General features: G+C 58.8%; 1 protein-coding gene across 1 annotated transcript; it reads right to left on the bottom strand.

The window, feature by feature from the left end:
- Nucleotides 1-613: 613 nt before the first annotated feature.
- LOC137456025 (hydrocephalus-inducing protein homolog) lies at nt 614-16,877 on the bottom strand. Its single transcript, XM_068167264.1, has 16 exons — nt 16,633-16,877; nt 16,293-16,412; nt 14,984-15,143; nt 14,706-14,878; nt 14,093-14,291; nt 11,497-11,556; nt 9,466-9,570; nt 8,661-8,865; nt 8,074-8,312; nt 7,041-7,192; nt 5,496-5,688; nt 4,727-4,832; nt 3,884-4,144; nt 3,126-3,268; nt 2,213-2,431; nt 614-733 (listed from the first exon to the last, which is right to left on the bottom strand). The coding sequence occupies exons 1-16, from the start codon at nt 16,875-16,877 to the stop codon at nt 614-616; spliced, it is 2,700 nt and encodes an 899-aa protein (XP_068023365.1).
- Nucleotides 16,878-17,215: the final 338 nt, after the last annotated feature.

Genomic DNA, 17,215 nt, shown 5'->3' with positions numbered 1-17,215 from the left:
CCCCAGGGCTGTCCATGCCAGCCCCGAAGGTCGTTGCAACAGGGCCGACCCCATCGTGGGACCAGCCCTGCTGGCCCTGCCAGGCCGATCCCACAGGACCGCTCCCTGCCATCTGAAGGGAGCCGCCACAGTCCTGCCAAGGGATCCTGCCTGCCAGCTAGCCTCCATTCCATCTCTTCTCTGCTGCCGTGGGAGGGAGAAGGCTGCCCCCCACTGTCACCATCTGGACCAGTCAGGAGCCAGCCTGGTGACAGCAGACTGCTACAACAAAGGACACAGTGAATCTTCCCCCGTGCTTTCCACTTACTCATTAACATTTGATTCAAAGCACCCACGTCTAGCAAAGTCACCTCTGATGCATTGTAATGTCTCTCTATATAGTTAGGCAGCTGCCAATGTCCCATCAGCTCGCCATCTGGTGGACAAGCAGTGGAATTGCACCCTTCTTGAGATTCATAGAAATTAACTCTGTAACTATTCCAATGGAGTCCAAATGATAAATACTAAACCACTTCTGGGATGTATTGCACAACTGTGCACTAGAATATGTACATCAAATAGTGGTTATTAATTATTTTAATAATTAATACAATTAATATTTCTGTGTTTCATACTAATTAATAACCTCTTCATCACACCCCGAGCCAGTGACAACAGCGCTGAGGAAAATCTGCACCTCACGGCTGCTGCTCTCCAAGACAGTGTGAGCTGGTTCTGCCTCTGGCTCCAGCACCTGCAAAGAGAAGAGAAGAGTCACTGAGCAGGGCCCTGAGTGCCAGGCTGATCAGGGAGCCTCCAACAGCAGCCACACAGAGGGGCTAGGAAGGACATTCCCATGGCTCATCCCATGAAGACAGCAGCAGGAGACCCTTCTGCTGTAGGCTGTGTGTCACCTGCTGACCAAAGCCAGCAGCGCCAGCACTGCAAGCACACACGTGGGAACTGCCACTGGGTACCAGTGCCTGACCTTGCTTTTCCTGGCCCCTATAAACCTAGCAGCCTCCAGTTTCCCTCCTGGACGCTGTGGGTGGAGAACCCCAAGAATGAACAGCTCCGGAAACTCTTTTTAGGACAAAGGACTTTCCGGAGAGATGTCTGGTGTGGGGCAGCCACCACACTGCTGGGGGCTGGGAAGGGGCATTCGGGGGTGGGAGTGAACTCATTTGGAAAGTCTCTGACTGCTCTGCCTCTGCTAGGCAAAACGATTTGGGTTCCAGGTCTTGCAGTGGCTCAGCAGCTGGGGCAGAGCCATCACCCAAGAGAAGTGTGTTGGGCAAGGAAAGTCAAAGCAGAAGCTGCTGCTGAGATCCCCACAGCCAACAGCAGAGGGTGTTGGAGTTGGAAAAGACCTGGATGATTGTCGAGTCCAACCATCAGCCCTGCTCTCCAGACCCTTGGTCAGCTTTGCTGCCTTGCTCAGTGCAGACAACGCTCAAAGCTCAGCCCCAGGGTGCTGGGGGGCTCCGCAGCGCACACAGCAGAGTGCTGCTACTGCTGCTCTGCACCCAAAACAAGAAGCAGGGGATTCAACTCCTTGGGAGTTCAAAGGCACTGAATCTAAAGCAGATCTGAAATCCAGGGAATGGAGATCTGCTCAGTGCTGACCAACAGCTAAAGTGGGGGGCAGGAGGTTGGGGGGCAAGAGGATGAGGCCAGACTCTTTTCTCAGTCATGCCCAGTGACAGGACAAGAAGCAAGGGGCACAAACTGGAGCCCAGGAGGTTCCATCTGACCAGGAGAAAATTCTTTGCTGTGAGGGTGCTGGAGGCCTGGAGCAGGCTGCCCAGAGAGGCTGTGGAGTCTCCTTCTCTGCAGAGATCTCAACCCCCCCTGGTTATTGTGATCCTGGGCAAGCTGCTGTGGGTGTCCCTGCTTTAGCAGGGCATTGAGACTGGATGACCTCCAGAGGTCCCTTCCAACCCCCACCATGCTGTGCAAGTGTGTTGAAAACTGTGAGCTCCCATCCAACACAGACTGCAACACTTCAGCTCTTAGTTTAGGGTTGGCCTCTCTTGTCCAAGAGACTTCCCCATCTTGTCTGAGCCCTCGGATCCCTGAGCAGCATCCTTTCCTCTTACACATCCTGCTGGTTCCCATTCAGGGATGGATTCACTGTCAGGAGGAGCAGCTCAGCCAGCAGAGATGGAGATCTGCTGCCACCAGCAGACCTTCCTGTGGCAGCTCAGGGAGCTTTTGCTGCTGTGCTTCTCACCTTCTTCTTGACAGGCCAGGTGGCACCTGGGGCCCTTGTGGTATGCACCCACGTGATGGCATGCAGGCTGTCATCCCAGTCAGGGACCTCCTCTGGTGGCAGCTGGAAGGAGATCCTGGACACCTGACACTTCACTGGGTGCTTTTTAAAGGTGACCTCAACTTCTGATTGCAAGGTCACTGTGATGTCCTTCACACAGCCAGCACGGAGGTGTCCCACCTAGGGAGAAGCAGAGAGCCAAGACCAACCTGGGATCACTGGCAAGGGATCACAGGCTGTGGGCGTGGGGAGCAGCTGTGCCAGCAACACCTCTGTGAGGAGAGGCTGAGAGCCTGGGGAAGAGCAGCCTGGGAGACAATCTCTCAAAGCTTATCAAGAGCTAGAAGGTGGGGCACAAGAGGATGGGGCCAGACTCCTCTCAGTGGTGCCCAGGGACAGGGCAAGGGGCACAAACTGGAACCAAGGAGGTTCCATCTGAGCCAGAGGAGAAAATTCCTTGCTGTGAGGGTGCTGGAGCCCTGGAGCAGGCTGCCCAAAGAGGTTGTGGAGTCTCCTTCTCTGCAGAGATTCAAACACACACCCCCGGCCATTGTGCTCCTGGGCAAGCTGCTGTGGGTGCCCTGCTTTGGCAGGGGGGTTGCACTAGATGACTCCCAGAGGTCCCTTCCAACTCCCACCATGCTGGGATTGTGTCAAACTGCATCTTACTGAGGATTTATCTGGGTTTTGATGGAGAAGAACACCACCAAAAGATGCCATGTCCCACAACATGGAGCTCTTCTGGCCCCAGCAAAGCCAGGGATGGCATCTCCTAGGTGGCACTGAAAGGGGTTCTCACTGCTCCATGGTGGCTCCCAGAAAGCTGCCAGGCAGGGTCTGAGCAGCAGGGAAAAGCAGAGACAACCAAGCTCACCTGGGGGCAGAAGTGGAAGGGAGGCTCAGGCAGCCACTGGAAGCGCAGGGCCTGCCCCCTGCTGCGGTTGGCGATGGTGAAGGTCACGGTGCAGGGGGTGCCAACGGGACAGAACCCAAACTGGATGTGATCCCCTGGGTCAGCTGTTGGCAATGAGAGAGAGAGCTCTCAGCATGAGGGGAGAGCCCTCTGCCCCCCCACAGACACACAGGACTCCAGCTCTACCTTCTCCAAGCCTTCCTTCCCCTGGGACATGCAGCCCAGGACATGTCTGGGCCTGGGCTGAGATCACAGCGCCAGCTCACCTCCAGATCTGCACCTTCCAGCACCCCCAAGTCCTTCTCTGCAGGGCTGCTCTGGGCCCAGCATGGACCCCTGAGGGACACCAGTCTCCATCTGGACATTGAGCTGTTGATCACTATCCTCTGGCTGTGACTATCCAACCAATTCCTTAGCCACCAAGCAGTCCACCCAGAGAGGACACAAATGATCAGATGTGCTCTTCACAGCACCCCATGGGCTGGCAGACCTCCTTTTAGAGCTCCTCAATCAAAAGCTGCTTCCTTTGAGCCCTCCCTGCTGGCCTGCAAACTTCTCCCTTGACAGGGCACCTTCCCTGGGGCTCCCAAGCAAGGCTGCTCTGCAGGCTGCAAAAGGTGACAGCAGCTGGCTGCTAAATCTGGGCCAGCCCTGTGCTGCCACAAGGTGTGCCCAGCCCTGGAGGTTCCTTGCTACACCCTGGCAGCCTCTCCTCTTACCCTCCAGGCTGTCCTCCTCCAGGCTGCTCTCAGGGAGGTTCTGCTCCTCCCTGTCTGCCACTAGTCCCTGGATGTTGTCCAGGATGAAGTCATCCTCATAGCCTTCCCCCAGCAGCCTGCTGGTGGTCTCAGAGGGGTTGTCCAGCACGGACAGGTGGAGCTTCCCTTCCAGGCGTTGGGCCAGGGTGGGCTTGAAAACCACCTCAAACTCTGCTGTCTGCCCACGCTGCAGGAGCAGGGAAGCAGTGTGGGGCTTCCTCTCTGCACAGAGATGGACACCAGGGACAGGTGAGGCACTGCAAACATTTCCATGCTCCAGAAAAGGAACAGGAGCTTGAAAACCAGCTGTCTCTAAGCACAGCTTGGCTCACCAGTGCTTCCAGACCCTCCTCCCATGGTCACAAAGCTGTGACACTACCAGGGCCATCCCTGTTAGTTGCCTTAAGCTCAGCTCAGTGCTCAGCTCTGGCTCAAACTGCAGCTAGATAGCTCCTGCCTTAAGCAGAGCTGAGTCAGAGTGCTTTGGGCTTTTGCTGGCTGGCTGTGAGCTCAGGGGCAGCCTCCCTTCAGGCTGGGGACTCCCCATATGCAGCACAGACCTCAGATGCTCCACTGAAGTGGTGTTACCCCCCCAGGACTCAACCCACCACCTCCATAAGAATGGAAAAGCTTCCTAGAGCTTGCCAGGTAGAAATCAACCCTGCAAAGAGTCCATGTGCAAAAGCCCCAGAGAGCCCCAGGACACAAGCTCTGGCCAACAGCTGCTTGCTGCTTGGCCAAGCCAGCAGCAGGACACAAGTTTTCCCTCTGTGAGTGACCACATTTCATGGGTGATGAATTCACCTTCCCCAGCAGAGTCCTTCATGCCCACAGCTTGGGAGAGGCATTTGGTGCTGGGCCTGGCTTTCAAGAAGAAAACTCCCTCTTCATCCAGCAGGTCCAGCAGCACCTGGGAAAAGAGCAGGACCAGACTGGGGTGGGCACAGCATGGCCCAGGGCCTGAGCCCACACTGCTGCTGTTCCACCACAGGCAGCCCAGCACGCTGCCCCCCTTCCAACACAGCTCTGAGCACAAGGCTGGAGCGAAACCAGCCCAAAGCCAGGCATCCAGAGACACTGGGAGGGGATGGAAACAGAACCAGGCAGGACAGGAAGGCTCCAGCCTGACTCTCTGAGTTGTGTTTCCCTGAGAAGCTCCCAAAATCCCCTTTCCCAGAGGAACTCCCTTCCTGGCAAGCAGAAGTCAGCCAGGGGCTTCCAACAGACTTTCTGAGGCCCCTTCCCAGGCTGTTCCCTGAGGCAGGGAAAACACAAAGCCCAGGGCTGGGTCAAGGCTGGCAAGGACAGCAGCAGAGCTTGCAAAGGAGGTGGAGGCAAAAGTGAAGGGCTGCTGAGGCACGAGCCTCTGCCCACTGCTTTGCCACAGCAGAAGCTCAGGAGGTCGTCCTCCTGCCACAGAGGGGCTCTGAGCACAAGCCAAGGCTTTCCTTTGGGCTCCAAGGGCACCTGCAGAGCAGTGGGGCCCCTGCCCACCCTCACCGGCTGCGCTGGGCCCTCTCCTGCCCAGCAGCAGCCTTGTTCCCCGAGCAGAGCTCCCTCAGCAGCTGCTCACCTGGGCAGGGACAGGGCCAGAGTTCTGCAGGACCAGGGGCAGCTTCTCCCAGGCCCCCAGCAGGAGCCTCCTGAAGAGCAGCAGGGGGTTCCCTCTCCTGTCCTTCAGCGCCGGGCGCAGGACCCTCACCTCCGGCAGCTTCCCCTCGCCGCTGATCTCAAAGCTCAGGCTCTGTGCTCTCACTGCTGCAGGGCTGCAGGAGAGGGGCAGCAGAGCCACTGCTCACTTGGCAAGCAGTGAAGCCAGGGCCACCTGCTGCATTTCCCCTGCCTGGGGCTCCTGGCCCCCAGGACACAGCACCCCCTTGCCCCTCTCCACCCAGTCCCATCCAAGAGGAATCTGCTCTGCAGAGCCAGAGCCTCCCAGAGCACCAGTTCAAACCATTTCACTCAGAGGAGCCCTGCAGGACAGCAGAGACATGAGGAGGTGACAGAGGCCATGGGGCAGGTTCCCTGGCTGTGCTGAGGTGAGACAGAAGCAAGGAGCATGAGCAGAGCATGGAAAAGGTGTCCAAGGCAGAAGGGGCAAATCAGTGACCCCAGCAGGGAAGGTGATCTCCACAGAGGCTCAGAGCAGGAATTGCTCCTTAGGGCAGCAGACTGATGGATCCAGTCCCAGCTCAGCTACTAAAGGGCTGGGCAAGGGCAGGGCAGGCCCAGGACACACACAGGGCCTAGGGCAGAAGAGCTGGGGTCTTTTAGAGGGGATCCAATGGCTCCTTTAGCATCAAAGATCTTCATGCACCCCAGGAGATCCACCAGATCACCTCCTGAGCACAGGAACAAGGAGGCAACAAGGGCAGCTGGCTCAGGGCATGGAAACAATCCTCTGTCCTTGGCATTCTCCAGCTCAGCTGAAGCTGCACACAGCTCCATTGCTTCCTGATTCATCCACTCCCTGTTGGCTCCTTGGCATCAGAGAATCCTGGAATGCTTTGGCTTGGAAGGGACCTTGAAAGCTCATCCAGTCCAAGCCCCCTGCAGGCAGCAGGGCCCTTGGCAACTCCAGCAGTTTGCTCAGAGCCCCAGCCAACTTGACCTGGCATGGTTCCAAGCATGGGGCATTCCCCACCTCTCTGGGCACCCTGGGCCAGTGTCAGTGTCCCACTGCCCTCACAGGCACTGCTGCAGGCTACAGCAGGGCACTGACTCCCCGGCTCTGCTGGATCTGGCAGCTACAGCTTCTGAGTTCTCTGCAGCATCTCTGTCAGCAGGAGAGGCTGAGAGCCCTGGGGCTGCTGAGCCTGGAGAAGAGCAGCCCCAGAGGGGATCCTGGAGGTGAGGGTGCTGGAGCCCTGGAGCAGTGCCCAGAGAGCTTGGGGAGTCTTCTCTGCAGAGATTCCACAGTCCCCTGGCCATGGGGATCCTGGGCAGGCTGCTGTGGGTGCCCTGCTCAGGCAGGGGGTGGGGCTGGATGATCCCTGGAGCTCCCTTCCAAGCCCCTCCCTGCTGGGATGCTGTAACGCTGAGTACTCTACCCAAGGCTACTCAAAGAGCTAGAAGCCATCAGGAAGGTCCCCTCCCAAGCTCTCCTGAGGTGAGTTACCTTGTGTGGACATCGAGGGAGGCCTCAAAAGTGCAATGGTAGCTCTTCACCTTCCGTGGAGTGAAGGTGACCGTGGCAAAGGCCTGGGAGCAGCTGGGCACGGACAGCCGGACAGGATCCACCTCAAACACCTGGCCAGAGTGGCTCTTCAGCTTGGGGAAGCCCAGAGAAGGCTGTTAGGAGGCAACTTTTCTCCATGTGCTGCTGTCTCACCCATACAAGGATCATGAGGAACAGCCCCAGACAGTGTGGCCCCCTTCTGGCTTCCCTAGACAGGCTCCATCTGTCTCGGGGGGGAATCCAAAGCAGTGCTGCCCCAGGGGGCTGCCATCAAGCCCAGGAGTGCAAAGCTTGCTTTCAGCGCTGGTCAGAGCCCCAGCACACATGGGAAGTGGGGACTGCATGGGGAACCCTGCAAAGAACCTGCCCCTGGCCTTTAAAGAGAAGGGGCAAAGAGCAGGGAGCCTAAGGAAAGCAGAGAATGGCTTTGGTTGGAAGAGACCTTTAGGATCATCAAGTCCAACTCTGAGCCCAGCACTGCCAGGTCACCACCAAACCATGGCCCTCAGCACCACAGCTCCACAGCTCTGAAATCCCTCTAGAGATGGGGCTCCACCTCTGCCCTGGGCAGCCTGGGCCAGGCCTTGACAACCCTCAAGGGAAAGAAATTGCTCCTCATGTCCAACCTAACCCTCCCCTGGCACAACCTGAGGCCATGTCCTCTTGTCCTAGCACTTATTCCTTTTGAGAGGAGACCAAGCCCACCCCAAAAGGGTCTGCTTGGAGCCCTGGCTCAAAGCTGAGGAAAAGCTCCTCCTCTGCCTGTGCTTCCAAGAGATGTTCAGAAGGGCTCAGGTCTCACTCCAAAGCCCCAGGGGCCTGGAGCTAAAACCTTGCCTGAGACACACTGAATGCAGCCCAGCTCTCACCTGCCCTGAGCTGCACTAGGCTGGGCAAAAGGAAGCAAGGAAGCTGGAGAACAAGGCAGATGTCACACAGCCTTCAGAGACTCCCCAAGGCCTCCTGTTCTTACCTTGCTGGGGCTGGGTTTGCTGGAGAGGAGCACATGGCAGGGGATTCTGTTCACATTGCAGATCCTGAAGCGTGCCGTGGCCTGGTGCCCAACCAGGAGCTTGGTGAAGATGAACTTGTTCTCATCTGTGAGGAACAGCCCCTGCTGCTCCTGCACTGTCTGGAGGAGCTGGCAGAGGTTGCTGCTGCTGCAGATCTGATGCCCCTCAAAGATGGACTCAAGGTCATCAGCCAGGAATGCTGTGAGCAGAGCAGAGGGAGGGCTGAGGATGGAGAATCCTCCCTGCTGACCTGCCCTGCCCCTGCTGGCCTCTGACAAGCTCTTTCTGCCCAGGGAGCTGCAAACCCCAGCCTTGGGTGGGGGAGCTGCCTGTGAGGATGGAGCTCAGGCACCCTCAGTCTGAAAGGGTTTCTTTTGATCCTTCCCTGCATCCCTCCCAGCCTCTCCCACTGGTGGGCTTGGCAAGAACCTCTGAGGATTCGCAGAGAGATGCAAGGTCAGGCTCAGGCTGTCTGCTCTGTCCCAGGACTGAGGCTGGGTGCCGAGCAGCAGCAGCCTGGCCACAGGAACCCGTGGGCAGCACTCACCTGGAAGGCAGGACTCGGCCAGCAGGGTGTAGGGGATGCCAAGAGGGTTGTCCCCGGGGTCTCTGCTGCTGATGTCGATGAGCAGCTGCTCCTGGCACGGCCCTGGCAGCTCCGCAGCACAATCTACTGTCACCAGCTGCTGCTCCCCAGGAAGGATGGAGCCAAAGGCAGGGGACACTGTGAACATGCCCAGGGTGAGGCGAGCCTGCAGAAAGAGTCCCAGCAGAGGCTGATGGCAAACAGCCTCACTCTGAGCATCCCAGCAAGGAGGACCCTGGGCCTTGGCCTCCAGCTGGGCCCAGGGCAGGCAGGGATGACACCACGGCCCAGAGCACAACCCAGGATGAGATGAACAAGCTAAGGAGATGTGCAGGCCTAGCCTGAGTGGCTTAGAGAAAGGAGTTGGGTTGTAAGGGTGAAGGTGGGAGCTGGGGTCCTTCAGCCTCCAGTGTGAAACAAGAGAGCAGAGAGAACTGTGAGAAACCATCAGAGAGGAGAGGGGACTGGGCAGAAGGCAAGGCAAGGTCATCTCCTGTCCCTGGACTGGGAGTTCAGCAGGGACACTCCACAGCTGTGGCACTCACAGCCTTATTTTGGCCAGCAGCTCCCAGGTACAGATCCCTTCCCCTTGGCCCCACAGCTCCAGGGCTGAGCAAGAGCACAGCATTGAGCAGCTCCTTCCTCTGCTCATGGCTGGCAGAGGATGGGTCTCCCCCATGCAGCCCGTGTCCCATGCCGTGGGCACAAGCCCCCAGCCTGGGCACAGCAGTGGAGGAGCCTGTCCTGGGGAGCAGGAGCCACCCACCTTCACAGAGGGCTTGGTTTCCTTGGGCAGCAAGGGCTTGCTCTGCTTGGCTGCAGCAGACCTTCCACTGGAGCTCCCCTGCTTGTGGGAGTCGGAGAACTTCCTCTGATGTGCACCCAGAGGAGAGAGCAGAGAACATCCCTCAGGCTGAGCTCCTCCTGCCCTTCTCCACAGCCAAACCTTCCTCCCCAGGGAAGAAAGTCCTCCTGCTCTTCACAGCCCCCTGCACCACCTGTGGCTGTAGCTGATGGGCAGATGGGCTCCAGCAGCAGCTGCATGAGGATGAGCAGGAGGATTCTGTGGCATCTCTCTCCCTGCTCACAAGCCAACTGCACAGGCAGACAATAACCCAGGGCTCACAGAACATGGACTTGTTTAGTTGGGAGAGACCTTTAAGGTCAGCAAAACCAAGACTGACCCCACCACTACAGGTCACCACTAAGCCATGGCCCTCAGCACCACACCTCACAGAGTCACAGAGGTGTTGGGGCTGGAACAGACCAAGCACCACATCTAAACGACCTTCAAACACACCCAGGCTTGGTGACTCCACCACCTCCCTGGGCAGCACATTCCTCTCCTGACCACTCTTGCTGGGACACAGTTTTTCCTGATGCCCAGTCTGAACCTACCCAGTCACAGCTTGAGGCTATTCCCTCTTTTCCTGTCACTAATTACCTGTGAGAGGAGACCAGCACCAACCTCTCCACAGCTCTGAAACCCCTCCAGGAGCAGGCACTCCACCACTGCCCTGGGCAGTCTGGGCCAGGCCTTGACAAGCCTCAAGGGGAAGAAATTGTTCTTCATGTGCAGCCTAAACCTCCCCTGGCACAACTTGAGGCTGTGTCCTCTTGTCCTAGCAGTTGTTCCTTGGGAGAAAAGACTAACCTCAGCTGGCTCCAGCCTCCCTTCAGGGAGTTGTAGAGAGCCAGAAGGGCTTCCCTCAGCCTCCTCTTCTCCAGGCTAAACAATGCTAGGTGCCTCAGCTGCTCCTCACAGCCCATGTGCTCCAGACCCTTCCCCAGCTTTGTTGTCCTTCCCTGGCCACCTTCCAGCACCTCAATGCTCTTGGAGTAAGGGGCCCAAACCTGGCCCCAGGACTCACAGTGCAGCCTGGTTGTGTGTCCTGGCTGCCTGCCGCACGCCAGCCCTGCTGTGGGGCCTCCTCCAGCAGGAAGGTTGCTGCAGGCCTTCTCACCTTTTCTTTGTGGGCTCAGCTGCAGCCTGCTCTGCTCTGCAGATGAGGAACTGGAAGGGCAGGAGGCCTCTGTTCTGCAGCAGGAAGCTGCAGGCCCTCCTGGTGCCGCTGGCCATGGCCCCGCAGTCGAGCAGCGCCGCAGGGCTGATGCTGTACTGGCTGAGCACAGCTGTGGCTGAGAGCCTCACTGGGATGCTGGCCATGGGCTCCCCTCCTGCCCTCAGCTTGGGCTCCAGCACCTGCAACCAGGGCAGGCCTTGGTAAATCCAGCAGAGCCCAAGCTCTGGCTCTGGCCTGTGGCCACAGCCCAGGTGCCCATCAGCTCATCCCCCTGCTCTGAAGTCCTGCTCCAGAACTGCATTTTCAGCCCCTCTTAGAATCATGGAATGGGTTGGCTTGGAGGAGTCATTGGCTCAATTTTCCTGCAGTCAGCAGGAACAGCTGAGGGCAGAGCAGGTGCTTCAGAGCTCCAAACAACCTGACCTGCAGTGCTCCCAGTGATGGGGCAATGACCACCTCCCTGGCCAAGCTGGGCCAGGCTGGCACCACCCTCAGTGTCAGACATTTCTTCCTCCTATCCAGGCTGAATCTTCCTCTTTTAGTTTCAAACCATCACCCCTTGTCCTGTCCCAGCAGGCCCTGATCCAAAGTCTGTCCCCAGCTTTTGGATTGGCCCCCTCCAGCACTGGAAGGGCCAGAGCTGGCTTCTGAAAGCCTTTGCTGTGTGCAAATAACAGAAGGTTCCCCAGCTAAAGCTTGCTTTCCAGCACAGCCATGTCCTCCTGACCCCCTCAGCCCAGCTGTGCTCACCCTGCCTGCCCCAGGCAGCTCACCTGGCACAGCAGGATGGCTTTGTCCTCAATGCTGATCTCCCTCTGGGGGTGGAAGAGCAGCTGGACAGTGACAGGATGCTCAGAGGCAGGCAGCAGGCCCTGCTGGGGCTGCACAGTGAGGTGGGAGGCCAGGTCACGGCTTCCGGGCTCTGTGGGGCGCAGCCTGAACCTGGGGAGGGAAGGAGAAGAAGATCTCTGCAGTGAACAGCCCAGGGGCCAGCAGCACAGCCAGGACCTGGCATGGGACCAGTAAAAACCAACCAAAGAATTCTGCTGTGCTTAGGAGCCCCAGGCCCTGGCAGAGCCAGGCAGTGCTGAGTGCTGGCAGCTCCCCTCCACCCCCAGCGTTTTCATTCCTGCTCTGAAGAGTCTCCTGAAGAGAAAGGACTTAGCCCTGGAAGGACAGCAGCAGAGCTCAGCAGGGACTGGCCTCAGCTTCAGGGTCACAAAATCCCAGACCCCCAGCATGGGAGGGTTTGGAAAGGACCTCTGGGGATCATCTGGTGCAACCCCCCTGCTAAAGTAGGGCACCCCCAGCAGCTTGCCCAGGAGCACAAGGGCCAGGGGGGGTTGGAATCTCTGCAGAGAAGGAGACTCCACAACCTCTCTGGGCAGCCTGCTCCAGGCCTCCAGCACCCTCACAGCAAAGTTTCTCCTCCTGCTCAGATGGAACTTCCTGGGTTCCAGTTTGTGCCCACTGCCCCTTGGCTTGTCCCTGGACACCACTGTCAGGAGTCTGGCTCCAACCTCTTGCCTGCCACAGGTCCTTCATCTCCTGCTGAGCATTGCTCAGCTCCCCTCTGGGGCTGCTCTTCTCTAGGCTCAGCAGCCCCAGGGCTCTCAGCCTTTGCTCCTCACAGAGCTGCTCCAGGCCCCTCAGCACCTTTCTAGTTTCTGCTGGACTCTCTCCAGTGGTTCCCTCTTGCACTGAGGAGCCCAGAGCTGGAGCCAGGACTCCAGAGGTGGTCTCCCTAGGGCAGAGGAGAATGTCCCCTGACCTGCTGGCCACACTCTTCTTACTGCACCCCAGAGCCCAGGGGCTCTCCTTGTGGTGCCTGCTGAGCTGTGCAGAACTGCTGGGCTGGGGCTGGATTCTCCATGGCAATGGAGCCTGGAGCTCAGGACAGTCCCAGTGGTCACACACACCATGAGGCAGCCAGCATGGGAACAGCTTCTAGCCACAGGAGCAGACTGCAGGCCTGGGCAGGTGCTGGCCCCAGGCACTCCCAGAGCAGGCAGCTGGACCAACCTGTATGCAAGCTTGCACTGCCCTTGGCTCCTCAGGGTCAGCACTTGCTTGGCACTCCCCAGGACCTCCAGGACTCCAAAGTTCACACAGCCATCTGCACCTGCAGGACACCCCCAGAGCGAGGGAAGGGATGGGGAGGATGCTGGAGCTGCTGCAGGCTGCACCCAGTCAGGAGACAGAGACTGGGAGAGCTCAGGTGGGACAAAGCTCTGCTCAGCAAGTCTCCAGCCTTGCAAGGTTTCTCTGGCTGCTTTGCTGCCCTTTGCTCTTCTTACTCAGAGAGGGTCTGTAGGGCTTAGCAGCCAAGGAGCTCAGCCTCTACCTCCTTGCTTCCAAGCACAGATCAACCACTTGATGTGCTGTACTGAGCCTTCAGGAACTGCCAGCTGCTTGTTCCCACCCCTGGTGTTTCAAAGGGGCACACTTCAAGGTGTGAGAGAGGCAAGGCACTGTGTGACCTGACAGTGCTCTACTCCACACAGCTGGCAAGAGACCTGTGCCAGGCCTGCATTGCTGTCCCACTCCATCCCACCCCATCCCACCCCATCCCACCCCATCCCATCCCATCCCATCCCATCCCATCCCATCCCCCACTTGCCCCAGCAGTGCAATGCAGCTGAACTCCTTTGCTCTGGGGCCAGCCACTGCCCTTCAGGCAGGGTGATGTTCAGAGCAACTTCGTAGGCCTCAGCCACAACTTCAATGCTCTCCACCTGAACAACACCCTGGACATTCTCTGCAGCTGAAACCTGAGGCAGCAAGAAGCAAACCCTAAAGTCCTTCTCCTCAGTGTTCCTGCTAAACAAGAGGAGTCCTTGTCTCCAGCAGCTGTCTTTACCCAGCCTGGGAGGCAGTGTGATGTACAAACCCCCACAAGAGTCCTGAGGTGTCCCAGAGCAGGTGGCAATGACAGCCAACTCTCTCTCAGCAGGCAGCAGCCTCACTGCAATGCAGCCTCTAAACCCCAGGGAACAAAGCCTTAATAGCCAGAGGAGGAGACTCCACAACCTCTCTGGCAACCTGCTCCAGGGCTCCAGCACCCTCACACCAAAGATGTTGGAGCCTCCTGGCTTCCAGTTCCTGCCTCTTCCCCCTTGTTCTGTGCTGGCACCACTGCCTGGCTCCATCTTCTTGCCCCCCACCCTCAGCTCCTGCTCAGCACTGAGGTATTCAGAAGCAGCATCCTTCAGTGAGGGTCCCTTGGTGCTAAGGGCCCAGACAATGTGGGCTCAAAGGAATCTCCTCAGGGCTCATCCTTTGGCCCTCTTTGCCTTCAGACACAGCCTCCATCCCCCAGGGCCCACAGCACTCTGCCCAGCTCTGCCAGGCAGGGCCCTGTCCCCTCACCTCCAAGCGGAGCTTCTTCTCCACGCCGAGAGCCTTGGTGCTCCTGAAGCACAGCTGCACGGCCAGCTCCGAGCGGGGCCCGACCGTGCCCTGCCTCTGCCGCACCGAGAAGCCCTCGCCGAGGCTCTGCAGCCCGCTGAGCCTCCAGGCCACCGGCAGGGGGCAGCTGTTCCGCAGCAGCAGGCTCCTGCTGTGCTGGCTGCGGAGACACCAAGGCTCAGTGCCAGCTGCTGAGGGGCACAGCGGCAGCCCTGCCGCTGGCAGCAGCCCTCCCCATGGGGCTGAAACCACCCTGCAGGTTTTGCTCTTTGCCACAAGCCTGAGAGGGGAGGCCCTAGGGAGAGCTTGGTGGCAGAAGGGGATCCAACAGGAGCCAGAGCCAGAGCCAGAGCCACTCTCTCTGCACCAGCAGAGGAGAAGCAAATGCATCAGGGCCCCCACTGCTGGGGGGCTAGAGCTGGGGACTGTCATGGGACATCCCAGCCAGCAAGAAACAGTGAGCAAGAGGCTGGCAAGTGCTGGGAGCAAGAGGGCTGCTGGCCCAGCCTCCAAGCTGAGGAAAGGGAAGCTGCAGCAGAGCCACCCCCAGCAGAGTGCCCCTGGCCTGACTGACCTGTGCAGAAGCACCCCGTTGAAATGCAGCTGCCTGGGGCTGACCCCCAGCTTCACCTGCACCCCTTGGCAGCACAGGTGGGAGACCATTGGCTCTGGGTTGCCCTTGATGCAGCAGATGAGGCTGTCCTCCACCAGGCCAGGTGAAGTGGGGTATGCCCAGATGCTCAGCTCCTGGCCCCAGCCCCACAAAGAGAAGCACAGAAGAACATTCAGTGAGCAGGAGGGGCAGCTCCTGGGCTCTGCTGCTGCTCCCTGTCCCACCTGCCTGTCTCCTACCTGCTTCTCCTTAGGTCCCAGCTGCATGCTGGCAGGCTCCAAGAGGAAGGTGCCCCCACTGCCACCCCTCTCAAAGGAGAAGTGCAGCTCTGCCTCCCAGGGGCTGACATTGCAGATGGAGAGCTGCTCGCAGTTGTCATCCTGCAGCACAGCCTTGGAGCTGGCCACAGAAAGGGCAAAGGCTGCAGGGGAGCTCTGTCAAGCAGCCTGAGAGAAAGGCTCATGTGGGACACCTTGCATGCTGCCTGTGTTCATTCCCTGCTTCCTTGGATGCCCAGCCCACACTTGGTGTCTCCATCCCAGAGGTGTGCACAGGCCACTTCCAGAGGCCTTCGACAAACCAGGACCTCAAAGGTGCCTGGCAAAACAGAAGCACAGCAGGCACCTGGATTCCTCCCCTCCTCTGCTGGCTTTCCCTCCCTGCAGGCTTCCCAGAAAAGTGTGGAGAGAGCTCAGCTTCTCTCTTCCAAAGCAGCCAGGAGACTGCCTGGGCCCAGCTCCTGGGGGAGCCTGAGGCTGAGGGCGGGAAAGCAAAAGGATTCCTTCCCAAGAGGAATCCCAGAGTTAACAAACACCTCCTGGTTCAGGTGTGGGACAGAGGTTGGTGGGAAAAGGTCAAAGAAAGGCAATGCCTCAGCCTGGCCAAATCCTCTTTTGGTTTTTAAACTCTTTTGATTTAACCTCCCTGGGGTGTCAGAATGCCACCAGCTCTCCAGAGCTCCCCTGGAGACAAACCTCCATTCCTAATGCTGAAAGAAGAGGGAAGTGAAAAACAGAAAGATGCCAGCAGCTACAGGGACATTATTTTAAGGCCAGACTCTATCCAGCAGTGGGGATCAGGAAAATGGAAATCCCCTTTGCCCTGCCCTGCAGGTGCTTGTCCCCCAACAGCAGCTCCAACCATCAAGTCTTGCTGACACTGCAGATTTCACGGAGGGTTTACAGTCCCTCAGCAGAAAAACTTCCTTTGCTCCTTCAGGCTGACCCACAGAGCTCCCAGCACTTGAAACAAACAGCACAAAGCTGCTGAAGCTGAGATGGGGGGTGACAAGTGACCCCAAGCTGCTTTCAGGCTGCAAGCAGCACCTGGCTCTGGCCACCAAAGCCCCCAGGGGGCAGGAAGATCAGCTCCATCCCCCCCAGCACTCCTGTGCCTGCTAGGTGCTCAAGTTGCCACAGCTGTGCTCCTTCAAAGCCACCAAACCCCCAGCTCTCTGCCCGGGCCTGCCCTGAATCGTGCCCCTGGGTGCATGTTCCTGGAAGCACAAGGTCCTGCAAGCAGCACAGCTGGGGGCTGGGCAGCACCTACCTGTCTCTTGCCTGGGCACACAGCAGCGGCCCCAAGTGGAACATCCCCGTGCTCAGGACATACTGCTTGGAGAGGATGGCATCAGCTGCCTTGCTCTGCCTGCAGCCAGGAAACACCTCCCTGGCACAGAGAGAAGGAAGAGCTGTGAGATTCTCTGAGCACAAAACCTGCTCCCAAAGGCTGAACTCTTAGTGCTGGCCGAGGCACAGCACCGCTGCCCAGCTCCAAGCACGGCAAGAGATGCTGGGGGGCTCAGGCAGGTCCCAGGGGCACAAGGGGCAGAGTCTCAGCTCTGAGCTCAGGGGCAGCAGAGCGGGACGGCCCCAGGGGCCAGCCTTACCGTGGCTCCTGGCTGATGCTGGGGTACAGGCAGGTGCCCCTGCAGTGCAGCTGGTAGGGGCGCTTGGTGCCCAGCAGCTCCAAGTGCAGCCTCTGCTCAAAGCTGCCCAGCAGCGCGGAGCTGAAGTGGACCTGCAGCACCACCTGGCCCTGGGCAGGCACTACCCAGCGGTAGCTGCTGAGCCTGGCAGGGAAAGAGGAACCTTCAGGCACTGCTGAGGAGCAAAGGAGAGCAGGAGGAGCCATGGTGGAGCTGGGGTGGGAAACCTCCTTGGCAAGCTGGCCCTGAAGCAGAGGGATCCCTCCTCCCTCACAGCTCACCTGGCACAGCTCTCTGGGGGGGGCAGGGTGTCCACGTGCCTTTGGTCCCCCTCAGAGGAACGGCTGGGGGGTCCTGTGGCTGGTCCCTGGAGATCTCTCCTGCCACAGCCAGAGCTCTGCCTTCCCCTCACAGCCTCCTGGCTGCTGCTGCCTTTCTCCCTTCTCCAATGGCCTCTGGCTGGGGTGCCCTGCTCCTCTGAGGTCTTCACCCCAAAGGGAGAGAGCAAAGGGAAAGACAGCTGAGACCTGCCCTGAGAGCCAGC

This window comes from Melanerpes formicivorus, unplaced genomic scaffold (assembly GCF_026170545.1).
Source record: "Melanerpes formicivorus ecotype bairdi unplaced genomic scaffold, bMelFor1.0.p_v2 SCAF_114, whole genome shotgun sequence".
In the NCBI taxonomy this organism is placed as follows: Eukaryota; Metazoa; Chordata; class Aves; order Piciformes; family Picidae; genus Melanerpes; species Melanerpes formicivorus.
Note: the sequence above shows the minus strand (reverse complement) of the source record. Positions and strands in the feature narration are given on the sequence as shown.

Excerpts from the sequence above, each read along its gene's own strand:
- LOC137456025 (XM_068167264.1), bottom strand. The coding sequence starts at position 16,877 with ATGGCTCCTCCTGCTCTCCTTTGCTCCTCAGCAGTGCCTGAAGGTTCC. Across the intron at positions 4,145-4,726 it reads GAAGGACTCTGCTGGGGAAG|AGAGGAAGCCCCACACTGCT; the intron begins GTGAATTCATCA and ends ATCTCTGTGCAG. Across the intron at positions 734-2,212 it reads CCTGGCCTGTCAAGAAGAAG|GTGCTGGAGCCAGAGGCAGA; the intron begins GTGAGAAGCACA and ends TTCTCTTTGCAG.